This window comes from Hydra viridissima, unplaced genomic scaffold (genome assembly GCF_058129835.1).
Source record: "Hydra viridissima isolate aposymbiotic clone 2 unplaced genomic scaffold, HvirCarnegie_v1 scaffold_23, whole genome shotgun sequence".
Classification (NCBI taxonomy): domain Eukaryota; kingdom Metazoa; phylum Cnidaria; class Hydrozoa; order Anthoathecata; family Hydridae; genus Hydra; species Hydra viridissima.
In genome coordinates, this window is record NW_028324322.1 from 106,644 (window position 1) to 124,647 (window position 18,004).

General features: G+C 29.3%; 1 protein-coding gene, 1 long non-coding RNA gene and 1 pseudogene across 6 annotated transcripts; 1 reads left to right on the forward strand and 2 right to left on the reverse strand.

Annotated features, from left to right (window-relative positions):
- The first annotated feature begins 359 nt into the window (after nucleotides 1-359).
- LOC149876225 (uncharacterized) lies at nucleotides 360-2,976 on the forward strand. Of its 2 annotated transcripts, XM_090075635.1 has the most exons (5): nucleotides 360-589; nucleotides 870-990; nucleotides 1,404-2,171; nucleotides 2,677-2,778; nucleotides 2,878-2,976. In XM_090075635.1, the coding sequence occupies exon 3, from the start codon at nucleotides 1,420-1,422 to the stop codon at nucleotides 2,056-2,058; it is 639 nt and encodes a 212-aa protein (XP_089931761.1). In that variant the 5' UTR covers nucleotides 360-589; nucleotides 870-990; nucleotides 1,404-1,419; the 3' UTR covers nucleotides 2,059-2,171; nucleotides 2,677-2,778; nucleotides 2,878-2,976. The 2 variants fall into 2 exon arrangements, with proteins under 2 accessions (XP_089931761.1, XP_089931762.1); XM_090075636.1 differs by lacking the exon at nucleotides 2,677-2,778.
- Nucleotides 2,977-3,632: 656 nt separating this feature from the next.
- Nucleotides 3,633-18,004, reverse strand: part of LOC149876226 (uncharacterized) — a 46,726-nt pseudogene continuing 32,354 nt past the window's right edge.
- Nucleotides 7,789-12,242, reverse strand: LOC149876227 (uncharacterized). 4 transcript variants are annotated; one of them, XR_016448835.1, is made up of 6 exons: nucleotides 12,025-12,242; nucleotides 11,710-11,766; nucleotides 11,384-11,480; nucleotides 9,369-11,169; nucleotides 9,047-9,162; nucleotides 7,789-8,477 (listed from the first exon to the last, which is right to left on the reverse strand). It is a non-coding gene; the product is annotated as an uncharacterized LOC149876227 (long non-coding RNA). The 4 variants fall into 4 exon arrangements; XR_016448834.1 differs by having other exon boundaries at nucleotides 7,937-8,477; nucleotides 9,369-9,433; XR_016448833.1 differs by having other exon boundaries at nucleotides 7,937-8,477; nucleotides 9,369-9,436.

Here is an 18,004-nt window from a genome sequence, read left to right on the forward strand (position 1 = left end):
GAAAACCCACAAAAAAAAACAACAACAACAAACGCAAATACACTGAATGCTAATTTCATAACATGGATGGAATACTTACCCAATTAATGAGAGAAGCTATAGAAAACGGCGGAGCAAATGTATTAGAAAGAGTATCAAATAGAATAAGAGAAGTTGTAGGAGAAAATAGTCATAGTCCAGTATTATTTAATTCTCCATCGTCTAGTGCTATACCTGATAGAATGGCACACAAAAGAGAATCCGTGTATATATATATATATATATATATATATATATATATATATATATATATATATATATATATATATATATATATATATATATATATATATATATATGTATGTATGTATGTATGTATCATAATATAATTCCTACAAAAATTAATGTTTAATGTTTAATGTCGTCGTTTCGTCATTAGTTACTAGGCTTTGAAAGAGCGCGTTCTTTAAATGCACGCGGCCATTGGAGAAAGATCCATGAAGCGAGTTAAAACTTTCTTCCTTTTGGAATTTAATTATTAGTTTAGATATATTACATAAAGAATCATATGAAGATAAATAATAATAGTTAAGATCATCTTATAATTGAAGTAAGTATATAAAATAGTTATATATACATTTTTATTAGATAAAGCAGAAAGGATTTAAATTTTATTTAGATAAAGTAGAAAGGATTTCAATTTTTTAAATCGTTTATATTTTTTTTGTTTTAGTTTTTCTTTTTGCAGTTTTGTTTTTATTATCTCATTTTTTAGAAGGGAAATAGGGGTATGTATGTTATTTAAAGTTATACTTATGCTATTTCCATAAAATGGTTATTATTACATTGAAAATTCTGTGATGCTATTAATTATTTTTGTTCTTTTTTAGAAAATTTTGAAAAGTAAATTAAACTTTTGTGCCAACACTGACATGGCATGTCACATGTTATTGTATGTAAAGGTTAAATTTTGTTATGAGGATTACAGTTCTTATGAAGAAATAAAAGAAGGTAAAGAGTATTGTTTGTAAATATATAATTTGTAATTATTTAAATTTTCTCGCATCATTTTTAAAATTTTTATTTCCACACGTTTATTGTTTGCATATATGCTTATTTGATATGTATCTGTATGTAGTAATAAGTGCTTTATAGTTGTTTTATCAATGTGTTTTTATAATAATGTTTTTATAATAATGTAAAGTGTTTTTTTACTCTTTGTGTATGTGTTAATATGTGTTATACAATTGTTTTAAAAATGTGTTTAAATATGTATATAAGGAATGTATTTAACCTTATATACATGTTTAAACACATTTATTGTGTTTATAGTTGGTACATATGCTTATATTATGTTGTTTCTGTGTTTTCAAAGTGCTGTGACTTGGTAAACATCTACCTGAAAATTAATTATTGTATTTTAGAGAAGGAGCAGAACAAATGGCTTTAGATCGTGCAGCTCAGCGTGATATGCACCTAATGGCATGGTTTAAGTTAAATACTGAAAATGAAAGAGCACATTGCTATTCTTATGTAGACATTCCTTATCACTTTATATTTGATAAACATTGTAAATGGAAGGTTAGACAAAGGGGTGGTAATAAGATGATAGTAAGAATGTATAAAGTTAATCCAACTGAAAAATTGTTTTTTCTTAAACTGTTACTTTTGCAAGCAAAAGGAGCAACATCTTGGGAGGATGTGCATACTGTTAATGGTATTGTCCTTGAAACGTTTCGTGAAGCATGTGTTTTGAAAGAATTGTTGTTAGATGACACTGAATGGCAGAATACTCTTTCTGAGGCGGTTTTAACACGTACGCCAAAGAAAATTAGACAATTGTTTTCAATTATTTTGACCTTTTGTGAACCTGACAATCCTTTACATCTCTGGAATACATACAATTTTTTTATGATGGAAGATTTCAGTCACCACTCAGTCCCACTTCTAATAGCTGAACAAGCTACTCTTCATCAAATTGAAAAGATTATTAATCAAATGTGTTATATAAAACCATATTTGTTCATAGTTGTATATATGTTTAAATTATGCTGTTTCCATGTTTTCAAAGTGGTGTGATTTGGCATTATGTTGAGCAAGATTGAAAACCTTGCCAGCCAAGCGATGTACTTATAGCAGAGTTGTGACTTGGCAGCATTTAGTGCCAGGCGGAGTTACTGCTTTGGAGCTAGGTTGTGTTGTCTAGCCTTTTTTAATTATTCTCAAAACACATAATAATGTCTGTTAATGTTTAGCGTAATGTGTATGAGAGTATGCAACCTTGATCTTTAACGCTAGGGTGTTTTCATGTCCTAAATTTGAAGTAATTGAATAACTAATATTGAACATAAAAACAAATATACTTTTATGTATTTATATGTTTAGTAAAAAGATAAATATAGTTAACTTTAAATTGGTTTTCTAATTTTGCCTTTCATATTTTAATTTGCTTTGTTATCTTCACTGGATTTTAGGATCAAGGATGTAAATATTCTATTGTTATGTGTTCTTGTTGTGATGTTTTGTTGGTATTCATTTTTAACAATAGACACCTTCATGTTGGTGACTATTGTAAAAAATGAATAATAGGTAGTTTCATTATTGGAACTTACTGCTTTTATTTATTTACTGGAAACCAAGACAACATTATGCTAAAAATGCAATTTATATCTTAATTTGATTTTTTTTTTTTTATAGTATTGTTAATCCTTCCTTTTGTACTTCGAAACAGATTTTATTGTTACATTTTCGATAAATGTTTATATTAACTGCCATGTCAAAATGGGTTACTATAAATAGGTAAATCGATTTTCAGTTTTTATGTGGTGTTTTATTTTTGTTTGTTTTTTTTGTTGTTGTAATTATAGTATCATAATTCCTTTTTTTTTTTTTCTTTAGGATTTACGATTGACGCATTTATACGATTTATAAAAAGAAACCTGATTACCTTTTATTGTAAATTTTGGTCAGTTAAAATGATATAAATGTATGCAATTAGTGCAATTTTTTTTAAATTTTCTCTATTTTAAGCCTAATAATTTGCTGTACGTAATTTAGGGAATCTTTTTAAATGGGTGGTGAATATTGTAGTTTAGCGCATTTTTCAAATATCGAGTTGCTTAAATTTTATAAGGTTTTTAACTAATTAATTAGCTTAGTTTGGATTTGCAACACTTTTGAGGAAAGAAAAAATTCTTACATATGTTTAAATCTTATAAATATTAAAAAGAAAAAACTCTTATACACGTAAATCATTGTTTTACATTTCATTATTCTGGTAAAAGGTCTTCATCAAAAACTTGACTACTCTTAATAAAAATAACTATTCTCCTAACCACCATTAAGGCAAAAACGGGGAAGGGAGGTCCTTTATTAGTGTCAAAATATTTAAGATAATTAAATTTCGAGTAACAAAAGGAATTTTTAGCAAATGGTAGTAAGTTACCGTTTACTAAAAGCTATTGAAACAAAGAGGACATATATATAAAAATGGTCAGATAAGTGCCATGAATAGTAATGGTCAGTTATTTTAAATAAATTTATTTGGCTATGTGCATTTAACGTTTTAAAGACATTTTCCTGTTTTAAAGAAAAATGTATCAAGGGGATACCAAAAAACTAATAAATCATGTATAATTTACGTTTGCCTAATATTAATCTTATTAAAATTCATGTTATAAAAAATATAACAAGAATATAGCCTTACTTTTTCGTCAATTTAAAGCATGATAAAGTGTTATTATTTTGTGTTAGTAACCAAAAACATATTGTGTTGAACTTAATAATGTCGAGGAAAATGGTTCTGCCCTACACTGATGTGACTTACGTCAGTTGTAAATTACTTAAATAATGTTGAATAATTGGTAAATTATTTTACATCCGCATGCTTTTTATTTTAATTTTACAGATGGTTTAATTTTGTCAATTTGAAGGCGTTTTTCTAAAAGGGTATAGTTAAGGTTTCGCAACTTTAAATTGTGGAAAACTGCCACTATTAATATGGTCCGTCTGTTAAGTAACAGACCTACCATAACCCGTATTACGGGTTGCTTTTTGCTAGTGTGTATAATATCATCAGTTTATATCATAAATATATTTATATAAAATTTAATATTTATAGAAAATAATAAATTTGATAAAAATATAAAATCAGCATAGAAAAAAGTTGTAAATAATAACTAAGAATTACTTTTAATAGTTTTCGAAATAAACAATTTGTTATGAAAGTCGTTTGTTATTTTATCAATTTTAATAAAGAATTTTCATATTTATACAAAAAAAATGGCGAACGCAGTTAACAATTACTAAATGTTAAAATATCTACGGAAAGTTAACCATAAAAATAAATATTTAACTAAGTTATTTCCATTATGGTTTTTAGCTTTAGTTTAGCTGGTTATTTGATCTGTACTTTAATTTATTCCTGCACACTTTCCGAATGTAATTCAGACGTCTTTTGAACGTTCCACGCTGAGTAAAGAAAATTATTTTGGTTCAAAAAAGGTTAGGACGTTCAGAACGTAAACTGAACGTACATTGAACGTTTTTTGTACATTTGATGACAAAAATCATTACAAAAAGTAAAATGAATAATATTCTTAAATATATATAATAAATACAATCTTGCAAAGGCATTATTTTTTGGCTGGTTTCAATGTCGCCAATGGCACCCTCGATGCTGCTTGAATCTTAACCAACTTTGTCACCAACAACGGCTTCTAAAAAAATATTATTTATGCCAAAATTGTCTTTCAAATATAGGGTTTTAGAAAATCGAAACAAATTCCAATTAAAATCAAAAGCAAAGTAAAATTTAAACCAAAAAAATCAACAGATTATTTAAAATAATATTAATTATTATTATAAAATTTAATTACATATGTACTTTAAACTCTAAAGTATGATTCTATGGAATTCTATAAATTCTATAATTGGTAATATGGAAAACCGTCTTAGCAATATATATGTGGAACCATATGGTTCCACATATATGGCTTAGACGGTTTTCCAAAGTATTAATTCGTAATGAGAATTACATTAAGTATAATTTGATACAAATTTTACAACTAGATGCCCTTCCAAGTAAACCTTTTGTACAAAATATTACGAGCCAATATTTATGAGCTCCTCCTGCCCATACCACATTAAAGTGGGGATTTGATATTAGAGTTTTCTTTCTCCTAGATGAGTTGTTTTCACCATAGCTATGGAGCCTCACATACCCCAATAACAATTTATATTAAAAAAAAGCAAGAGCAATAAAAATTTATATTACTATGTTATTGGTTTTGGAAAGTCGTACATAAAAAACTAAATTAAAACGAAAACGACCGCAAATATATTTACAAACAATGAGTAGCAGAAAATAAGCAATGAACTACTGCTTCATGTTCCTCTACTTACTATTAGCAAAAATATTCAGTCTTAAGTAAGATGCAATAGCTTCAAATTCGCATTCAATGCTCACCTTTTATGCATTTATAATAAGCAATGCCTGTAAATTTTCTCTTTCCTTTTCTACCGTCCTTGCTAAACAACGCCTGAATACCTTGGGTCATGATTGCATTCAAAACATTTTTAATCGTTTTCCGTGGAGTCGCTCCTCCAACTGCTCTCATTTGAGTAACCTTAATAATTAATTTAAAAAATAAAATAAAAACACGGTTAAATATTGAACCAAATTTAAATAACATTATGGTAATAAATATTGTCATATATATATATATATATATATATATATATATATATATATATATATATATATATATATATATATATATATATATATATATATATATATATATATATATATATATGGATCTCCTAAATGTTTTTCGCACAACACATTTTTTCCATAAAGTGTTGGACGAAAGTAAACGATAAAACGCATGACCAGATGATTAATATTTTTCTTTTTTCTTCTATTTAAAAGATTGCAGGCCTAACCCTAATCCATAAGTGACCAAATACCTAACCTACTTAGTGGGCACGAAATACGTCCAATAACGTACAAATAGGTAATGAAATTCAATTTCTTTTGCTTAATATCATCATCTTTTGCTTAATATCATCAATTCAAATTCATTTTCTGAAAGAGTATTTGACACCTTTTCAATGACATCATCAACATGGAGTTTATAATTATGAACTAAATTAATTGCTTCGAAAAATTTTGAGTAGAAGATTAAGCCATTGTTTGGATTCAATATATTACCTAATGAAACACTAATTCCATGTTTAAAAGCAGAAAAGGTTAGTGGTGAGCACAAGGTACACTTATCATAAACAATAATTGTCATAAAACTCTCTTTGAAATCTTTTGACATAAAAATGCATAAGAATTTATCCTCTTGTCGAGATATTACTATATTTTCATACTTTTTGTGTAATTCGGTGTCAGGACGAAAATCAGAAAACGAATTTTATCTTTTTTGATGAAATACTTCAATTGCTGATCCACAGGCTTAGATAGGCGAAGCACAGGCTTTGGTGTTGGTAAACAAGAAAAAGGAACATTAAAAATACTTGGTGCACAAGCTTGTCGAGTATAGCCACCAGGCACCTTTATCATTTCTGTATTTTCAGGCCAATTTTTTTCACATTTAAAGAATTTAGATGGCTCCATAATAAAATTTTTACGTGAAGGAAGCACGTTAATTCATCTCTGTTTCTCAACTTCATCTTTGGGTAATTTAAAAACACGACACTTATTAAATTTATTATAATTCCCTTTACAATTTACAACGCCACATTTGTTCACCATAATAAAAGTAAAAGATTTTCAAAAATTATTACTGGAAAGTAAAAGAACACTACAACTTTGATAAAAACAATGGCCTTTGCTAGCGGAGTCAGGAAATCGATTTTGCGCGTACTGCCGTATAGTAGTCCTTGGTTGAAATATAACGTTGAAGCAACGCTTTAATGCGCTGTATAAAATATCGCGAAATATAATTAAACGTAATTAATCGTGGCTATAATAAATAAATAATATATATATATATATATATATATATATATATATATATATATATATATATATATATATATATATATATATATATATATATATATATATATATATATATATATATATATATATATATATATGTATGTATATATATTGAATTGGCAAATAAAACAAAATTGTATGTTGAACTCTACACTTGCAATATTTCCAAAATTGATTTTTAATACAACAGTAATATAAAATGATAAATATAAAAAAGCCTAAAATATACAATTCATAGATATATATAAAAATAAAAATATTTTTTTAAAGATTTGTGTGTGTGAGTTTCTGCATATATATTTATACAATATAAAAATACAATTTACAAGATATCGTATCGATAAGCAAAGATATCATTGAGATACAGAATCCAAACTAAAAAATAAAACTTTTATCATTAGTGGTCTGAGAGCAAACGTAAAAAAAAATGTTAATGAGTTAGTATGATTTTTAATAAACTTATATAGTATACATGTATGTATTATGTTAAGGAATAATTCATGAGCGTTTTTTTCAAATTTGTTTTAAACAAAAAAACTACAAAGATTTAATCAATAATATACTCTCCGTTGTTGTTTACGACTTCCTTCCATCGTTCAATAAGTTTTTCGATGCCTCGGCGATAGAAATCTCCCGGTCTTGACTCAAAGAATTCGTCCAACCAAGCCCTCAATTCCACGTCATTATTGAACGATACACCGCGCAAAGCGTTCGAAAGCGATCGAAACAGATGAAAATCTGACGGCGCCAAGTCTGGAGAGTATGAAGGATGAGGCAGCACTTCCCATTCGAATTCTTGAATCGCGGCTTTGGTCATATTGGCGATGTGAGGACGGGCGTTGTCGTGTTGCGGAAGAACGCCATTTCGCCTATTTGGTCTTTTTTGCTGAATTGCTTCGTTGAGTCGGTGCAGTTGTTGAACGTAGATGCTTGTTTATTGGGGCTGAGCCATTCTTTTCGCTGCTTCATATTGACGTAAAGGCACCATTTTTCATCGCCAGTGACAATGCGGTAAAGAAAACGCTGTTTGTGACCATGTGTTGAGCGATGACGAGCGAGCATACCGGCGGCGATTGTGGAACGTTGATTTTTGTTGTTTTCGCTCAAAGTGTGTGGCACCCAAGCGCCGAGTTTCTGAACCTTGCCCATTGAGTGAAGGTGGTTCACCACAGTTTTTTGATCACAATCCATCTGCTCCGCCAATTCTCTGGTCGTTTGACGTGGATTTTCGTGAAGAAGTTGATTCAATCGCTCTTCGTCGAACTCAATTGGTCGACCGGTATGTGATCCGTCCTTGAGGTCAAAATTCCCATATTTTGAAGCGCGAAAACCAACGGCGGTCGGTACTTTCAGGCATTGCTCCTTCTCCATACACAGCACAAATCTCACGAGCAGCTTCGGCGGCCTTATCACCTCGATTAAATGCAAAAAGCAAATGGTGTCGAAAATGCTCAGTTTTGTCCACTTGACATTCCATTTTAATGATCTGAAAATACACAAAAATAAAAAAAACTAACAAATCAAAACACACTATCTTGTAGAGCAAAACATTCTTTTTCAAACAACATAAAACATTTTGCCTATGCATTTTATTTCTGCGTGCATTTTTAAATTTGAAAAAAACGCTCATGAATTATTCCTCAACCCAATATGTATATATATATATATAACAAACTTTTACTATCGTCAGTTTCTTTGAAGCAATCTAATTAGCCAACTGTAGTTGCTTAAGTTTGAAAAGCTTGAATAAAACAATTTATAATACAATGAAAGATTAAATGAATAAACGTATATTTTAGAAAAAGCGCTTTACACAGGACATAAACAAAATTATCACATATCCTAAAATGTCATTAAAAAATCCAAACTTCCGATTTCTGCTTTATACAAAAATTTATTGGCGATTATTTCAGAATTGATTTTACAGCTTCATAAATCCCTGCTTCATCTGGGTATCTTTTTGAGACACTCTTTTAAATATAAAATTCAAACTTCTTACTTAAATGGTATTAGTAAAAATCTGCATACATAAAAAGTTTAAATAAAACATATTACCAACTAAAACACGATACAATTTTGTCTTTGAAATAGCAAACTTTTGTTTGGTTTTGTTCGTGGAATTGGTTTGCCCCTTCATGTTTAACAAACAGCGCAACTCAATCGTTAGCAGCCTAAAAAGGTAGTAATTATTTGAATCAATATTTACAATATTGTACAATTCAACGTTTATGCTCCAGGAAAGAAAGCATATAATGATATGCTTAAAAATGCGTATAAATGTATTTAATATAATAAATATATTTCGCAAACACTTTTTAAATAATCCGTTAAAAACAATTGCCAATTCGGCTTGGAAAGGTGTAGAGAATTGACCTACCGCTCAATAACACGTTTTACATTATCTTTTAAGTTAACTCCACCAGTTTTTGTTATTTGCGATACCTGCTTTCAAAAAAATCTTTAATCAATGTTTAAATAATTAAATAATTAAAGGCAATCTTTTGTAAAGGTTTTCTGGAAATCTGTCCAAGTGACTGTGAAGATAATACAATTTAATGCTCATGTGTACACCCAGATTTCTAAATCTCAATAGCATGTTTTGTACCAGTTCTTCATAATTGTCTGCCTTTTTATTTCCCAAGAAGTTCTTCACTACCAACACAAAACTACACTATGCAGCAGCTTCAATATCATTCGTTTCCTTAGGAAAATTTGAATCTTTAATGAGTTTCCGAATTTGAGGACCATCAAAGATTCCTGCCTTCAATTTTTTGCTACTAAGACCAGGAAAAGATCTGCAGATGTACATGAAGCAATTACCATCTTTGTCTAATGCCTTTACGAACTGCTTCATTAATCCTAACTTTATGTGAAGTGGTGGTAAAATGATTTTTTCCCTGTCCACCAAAGGTTCGTTCACTATGTTTGTTGCTCCTACTGTCAAGGTGTCCCTTGGAGGCCAATTCAGTTTCTCCCAGTGCTGATGTTTTGCTCTACTATCCCACATGCAGATGAAGCAAGGATACTTTGTGTATCCACTTTGCTGTCCAAGTAAAAAGTTGACCATTTTTAAATCAACACATATCAGTCACGAATGTTCATGGTAGCACATTTTCTCCGAGACCATTTTGACATTTTTGTATTGTTCTGTAAGTTTAGTTGAGTGAGCTACTGGAAGAGATGCACACTGATTGCCATTGTTCAACTAAACACATTTCAAACTCATTTTAGAACTATCTATGAAAAGCCTCCAGTCTTCAGAACGATATACTTGTAAACCCATTTGCAGCATCAGGCCAGGAATATCCTTACAATATACAAGTAGGTCATCTTCACAGAAAGATTGAAGAAGTGCTTCTTCTCTGGTCCTGTAAGATGTAATTTTAGTTTCAGGCGTCAGACAATTTTTTTCACTTAGCCTTGAAGCTAAAGTTCAGATGCACTTTTTGAGAGGTTGAGGTCTCTTATTAGATCGTTGAGCTCTCCTCGGGTAAATTGCGTAGGTGTTCTGAAACTTCCTTCATATTCTGGTTCACTTCCAGAACTAATGCTTCGCTCCATACCCTGCATTTCATCATCATCAGGTGGGGGAAGGTCAGGTAACATGGTAAACACAGGTACAGGCACATCTTCACAATGAGGGACAGGCCTTCTTGCAGATTCCATGTTAGGATACTCCCATTTTTGTTTCTTATGCATATTGAATCCTTGCACTGCACAGAAATAACAGTCATCATGATGATTTTTTTGCTCTCTCCACACCAATGGAACACCAAATTTGAAGCTTTTTCTTTGTCCTTTGCTCCATTTTCGTAATAAATCGATACATGCTTTGCACACTATGTGTGGTGCCCAAGACTTGTTTGGTCCCCAAGCATAACCCCAAAATAGGCCAAATACACTTTTTTTATGAAGTCTATTATGTTTCTTCTATGTTTTTGCAGTGTATATTCACCACAAATGTAACAAAATGAGTCTGGATTGTTAAGATCACTTCTTCTTGATGAGTTCATGCTTTTCACTGGAAAACAAACAACAACATAAAGTTAGTGCAAAAATCAAGCTATGAACAAACTTTTAGAACACTAATTAACAAAAAAACTATATTGAGAACTGCTCAGTTCAAGTACTAATCCCAAGAAATTAATGAGATGATGCGTCGCATTTACCAACAAGTGCTATAAATAAAATACCAAAAATATCAAAAACTTGAGCCAATCTGGCAAAACTGATAGCATATTCAGAATAAACACCCCAAAAATACCCCAAATTCATTAAAATATTTTGGACACCAGTAAATTTTTTTTTTTGTTGACCTGCGTAATAAAAATGATTTTACCATGACAACATAAAGAAAAAGTTCAAACTAGCAATAGCAACAGGGCAACTTACCCATTTAAAAAAATGACACTGTCATTTAACGTAGTATCTAGCTCAATAAGTTTTTCTATTGAACTCAATGCATTTCTTTGCAGATCTTCGGATACAACTGAAGAAACATTTTAAAGATCTTTTACCATATTTTTAATTTCTAAAAGTTGTTTAAAAACCTTTTTCTAAAATTCTTTAAAAAAATGCAATTTATTAAGCATGTTTATACAATTTTTTATAAATACATATAATTCTTTTTTTTTTTTTTACTATTCTTTACTATATAAAAAGCAAAGAAAAGACAAATCCAAATAGAAACACAATTATTCACAAACATTATTACTCACATTCTTCTTCAAGTTCCTCTGAAGTCGTGAAATTAAATCCTTCACATACTTCTTTATCTATTAGTAATTATTTAGTAAAGCATATATAAACAATAAATGTAAAAACTAAAATGTAGAATAAGTGTAAACAGATTACAATATATATCTAAGCAATAATAATGAAATAAACAGATTCAAAATATTACTGATACCAAACTAGAAAGAAAAATGTTTATTTGATATTGTACTTCACTGTTAATATAAAACATTAACAAAAGTTTTTTTTATTCATATTACACAATTAAAATAGAAATGAATACAGTAAAATTTAATGACCTCCAGTTACTTTAATTCTTTTAACTCTGAGCTTGTTCCAGGAATCATCAATTGGAAACTTATTATAGGCAGCTTTCATTGCATGAACCCCAGTCGGCCAAAATAACCAACAATCTTTTACCCAACAAGATGGAACAACTGCCTTTGTTTCAATCTTATTTTCAAAATAAACAACTTAAGCCCAAGATTGTGGAGCCATTATAATAGATTATCTAATTAGATATCATGTTTTTTATTTACATAAATATACAGTAGCGTCCAAAAATAATTGAACAAACAACTTTTTGGTTATATTTTCTCATTGAGTCAAGATTTTTAAATGAAATTTTGCATAAGCATGTCAAATTATACTACAATTATGAAAAAGAAAACAAAAGTTCCCTTTTGGGAGTAATTACTAAAAACTTTGCTAAAAGAATGGAAATGACTGGCTCAAAAGTAATTGGACAAACTAAGTATGTCGTTTAAAAATAAAACTTTCTCAACAAAGGATAAATTTTCAGCATTTTTTATGAAGATTTCTGTTAAATAATATATATAATATTACATAGTGTTATATTCTGTTACATAATGTATATAATCTGAGCATAATCCTAGTACTTCGTTGGAAAACCTTTTGCCGCAACGACTGCATTACATCTACGTGGCATTGAATCAACCAAATTAATTAAAACATCAATTGGTATTTCCTCCCAAGTGCGCTTAATCAACTCAAACAAATCATGCTGATTAGATGGTTTCCGAACACTAATTTTTCTCTCAAAATGTTCCCAAAGATGTTCGATTGGGTTCAGGTCCGGAGATTGTGACGGCCATTCCAAGATACGAACTTTCTTTTGAGCTAAAAAATCCATGACTAGCTTGGAAGTGTGTTTTGGATCATTGGCGTGTTGGAAAGTCCAACCAGGCAACATTTTGTTATTTGCATGTGGCAGCATTATATCTTTGATTATTCCTTTATACATGTTTTGGTCCATAATGCCTTGAACTCGATAGATTGGACCTACTCCATCACGGCTAAAACATGACCAAACCATTAATGAACCACCACCATGCTTTACTGTAGGAACTTGGTACTTAACATCATTTCGAAGACTTATTGGACGTGGAACATATTTAATACCATCAGAACCAAACATATTAAACTTTGACTCATCACTCCATAGTATTTTTGACCATTGGTTTGCTGTCCAACTTAGATGTTCTTTAGCGAATTTTAACCGTGCTCTACGATTTTTTGCAGAAATAAAAGGTTTTTTAACAGGACGACGGCCAAAAAGGTTGTTTTGTCTTAAGCGACGCTTTACTGTTGCATAAGAGCAAGAAATTTGATGGGACTGTGTAAGTTCTCTATGAATATCTTTAGCACTCTTGCGCGGATCTGCCTTTGACGATCTTACTACAACATCTTGGCGAAAAGTTTTTGATTTCGGGCGTCCTGACTTTGTTAATACTTGGAAGTGACTCCGTTGTTGAAAAACTTTTAATGTATAACCAACTGTTGATCGTGGAATATTCATATCTATTGAAATTTGTCGCACAGTCTTACCGTTATTAAATGCTTGTACAATCAACTTTTTCACTGCCTCACTTATATATTTATTATGTCCCATTACAAATTATTGATCATTAAATGTTTATATAAAAATCTGCCTTCAGAAAAAGAAGTTCAAATAGTCTAAGTTATATCAACATTGTTAGAGTTTAGTTTGTCCAATTACTTTTGAGCCAATCATTTCCATTCTTTTAGCAAAATTTTGAGTAATTACTCCCAAAAGGAAATTTTTGTTTTGTTTTTCATAATTGTAGTATAAATTGACACGCTTACACGAAATTTCATTTAAAAATCTTTACTTAATGAGAAAATATAACAAAAAAGGTGTTTGTCCAATTACTTTTGGACGCTACTGTATATATATATCATATATTATATATATATATAAATATAAATATATATATATATATATATATATATATATATATATATATATATATATATATATATATATATATATATATATATATATATATATATATATATATATATATGTATATCGTCTAACTTGATCAAATAAAGACGTTAAAAGTAGAAACCAAAAAATTTGAATAAAAAAAGTTCGAGAGGCAATCGAAATTCAATTCAACAAATGAGGACCTAAAAATGGAGGTATGAATTTAGATGACGGTTAATATGTAAAAACGAAATTCTGGACGCCATATTTTTTATACCTACGTAATATAAAAGAAGCCCAATTAAAGCGAAGTTTAAAGAAGCCATTAAAAAGTGACGTTACCGTTAAAGTTTGTTTGTAATTTAATTTATTAGTAATTTGTAATTAAAGCTGAAGATGCTCGTATCAATAATCTAGCGAAAATTTCTTAGATAAAATAAAAAATTACTATCGAGAGAATTCGTATTTATTAAAGTTCATATATTAAATATATATATATATATATATATATATATATATATATATATATATATATATATATATATATATATATATACACTGGCGAGCAAAAAAAAGTGAACAGTACAATTTTTCAGTAAATTATGTATTATTAATCAATTAAAAATATAATACATAAAATATAACATATCGCTTATATTAAATACATATACATACACATATATACGACTCATTTTGAAAAAAAAAATTAATATTTTGTGTGGCCACCACCATTTTTCATCACTTCATTTAATCGACGCGGCATCGACTCAATTAAATTTGCTATCAAACGGTCAGGTATCGTAACCCAAACTTGTTTTATGGCTGCCCAAAGATCATCCAAAGATGAAATATTATTTTTATGGACCTCTTTGTCCATATAGTCCCACAAATTTTCAATGGGATTAAGGTCTGGACTTTGGGCAGGCCAATTTTCAAAAAGGAAGATATTGTTATCCTTGAGCCATTTTTTAACTTGTTTAGACGTATGGCAAGGAGCATTGTCATGTTGAAATTTAATTTCATCCTCTTCTAATTCTTCCAGTGTGGGCAGCAAAGATTTTTGTAGAATACTAATGTATTCTTTGGCATTTATTCGTAATCCATCTTCGACTCTATGCAATCTGCCCACACCTTTGGCAGAAAAACAACCCCAAACCATAATTCCAAGATTACCCTTTACCGTTTGGTGAATACAATCTGTATTTAATTGTTCGTTCTTACGTCTAATGCACATCTGTGGACGATCTGAATGCAAACAAAATCGTGATTCATCTGACCATAATATTTTTGTCCAGTCTGTGTTTTTCTTATTTTTTACCCAAGCTAACCTTGCCTTTTTATGGCGTGCTGTAAGAAGAGGTACTTTTTTACATGGGTGTATTTTGAACCCCTGATCTTTAAGACGCCTCGAAATTGTCCATCGGCTAACATTTTTATCATCAGAACACGTAAAAGTTTCTGCGATATGCGTCATAGTGGTTTTTCGATTTTTTAAAACATTGAATTTTAACTTGTGACAATCTCTTTCCGTCATTTTTCTTGGTCTGCCAGAACCTTTTTTTCTAGCTGTTGTTTTATTGTTTTTCTGACATGAAAGTATCTTGTGAACTCCACCAACACTAATGTTTACACCTTGAGCTTTCATAATTTGAATAATTTGGCGTATCGATTTACCGGACGCACTCATTCCAACAATGATTCCTTTTTGTTCCATTGTTAAATGAGGTCCTCTGTGAAAGAAAAATGATAATATTTTTAGAGTAATATATGAAGAAAATATTTATTTAATGATAAACTATGTATTCTAAATGAATATTTTTTTTTTCATAAGAATCCAATAACATCAAAATTAAAGGGGATTTTTCGTTTTAAATAAGTTAGAGGCATAAATAATAACCAAAATAAAAATAAAAAAAAATTACCTTTTATTTGGAGACATTTTTTTCCTTTTATTTTTTATAATAATAATATAGCGATAATACGACCTATTTCACCCACGCTCTAATATCAACTACAGATTTTGCTGACAACGTGCACTGTATTCATATCTAATGTTTAGAAGTTTATTCATGTTTTCTTTGAAAGATAAACGTAAATTCTTTGATAGTACGAACAAAAATAAACAAGCTTGTATAAGTTTCTGACCAGAGCTCTCTCATTTTATGCGTAAGCAGTCGCTGTTCACTTTTTTTTGCTCGCCAGTGTATATATATATATATATATATATATATATATATATATATATATATATATATATATATATTTATTCGTATTTATTGAAGTTCATATATTAAATATATATGTATATATATACAAATAGCTGTCACGTTTTAAAAATGCTTGAAAAACTTTTCTACCACAGGATGTTTGCCCACTAAAATACCTCCTACGACCAAAAGTTTTTTAATGATTTATTACTCCAACAACTAATTTAAAAATGTCCAAAGTTTGCTACTGATTGAGCTGAAAATTTTTTTTAATATACATTTATGTGAAATTTTATAAAAAGCATGTATATATTATAAAGACAAACAAACACACAATATGTCTCTAAAATTTCATTTGTTAACAGACTAAATTTAGTCTGACTTATTATATTTTATTAGTTTTGATATTACTTTGTACATCATTATTAAAATAAGGCACTATTTCTAACTTAGAAATTACATTTTTAAAAAAGTTGAACATTTTTATGAAAATGGTCAACTTAAAATAAAATGACAATACAGACAAAAATAACCTGAATAAATCGAATTTACCCTGAGATTTATGTATATTATTATGCAATTTAATGTAAAATCTAAAAGTTTTAAATTAGTCGCAATAAAAATAGGTTATAAAATATAACTTTAAATTACTTTTTATACCATCTGTATGCATTCTATCAAGTTTTCCTTGCCTTCCCATTACAGCAAATTATTTTTTGTCATTGCTGCATTGAGACAAAAGTTGTCAATGTGCTACTTCCCAGCCAGCATTTCAACGTTGATTTAACGTTGATTCAACGTTGATTTACGGACGTTGATTTAATCGTTATTCGGAAACAAAATATCGACGTTGAAATATCAACGTTGATTCAACGTTAAAAATCAACGTTGAACTGACGTTACGTTTTATGAACTTTCGAAAGATAATACTTTAAAACATTTACTAAAATGTATTTGTTTTTAAAAATTTACAAGTGGGGGTAATTTCTTTCTCTTTTTCACCACTTCGCTTTCATTTGACTCAACGTCACCCTCTACTTCTCAGTCATCGTCATCTTGATTTTCTTTATCACCTTCTTCAAGAACTTCTTCATCTTCTACTTTGTGATTGCAGGATTTTCGTTTACCTCCATTTAAACGATAAGGAGCATATTTCAAGCAGAAGTCTATAAACGTCCGAGTTTCTATGTCTGTAGCTTTTGCATCGCAGCGCTTAATCGATTCTAGAAACTAAATGCAAAAATATTCAAATTTGGTGAAGTGAATAAAAATGCAGAGAAAGGAGGGAAGAAAATCTTTCAGTAACATTTTATACAAATACATGAAGTTTTCAATTTTTAGTCGTTTAAACAGATTTATTTTATTTTTTGATGAACTTGTGCATAAAAAGTTTGACATCTAATTTTTGTGAAATCAACTAAATTTATTTATTTTCAACAGGCAGCCAATAAAAAGTAGTATACAAAAAGGTTTTTAATAAAACAATATAGATCTGCATCTTACCTAATTTTTAACATTTAAAATCTAAATAATATCCTACCAATTACAGCTTTACAAATATTCAACCCTTCCATATGTAATTTCACAGTTACTTTTCCTTTCAAACCAACCAAATTAAACTTTGAAATCTGTTTGTCATCAGCCCTAAAATTAGAGAATTGGTATATAACGTTGGCAACACAAGATTAAACATGTCAAAAGAAAATTTCAACATTTTAAAATCTTTCTAAAAATAAAAAATTGGTGGAACTATTTTTGTTTACAAAACTAGTAAGTATTATTGATTAAAGAAATGTTTTAATCTGTTTTACATGTTTGTAA

Bases quoted from the DNA above. Each gene is read 5' to 3' on its own strand.
- LOC149876225 (XM_090075635.1), top strand. From the start codon at position 1,420: ATGGCTTTAGATCGTGCAGCTCAGCGTGATATGCACCTAATGGCATGG.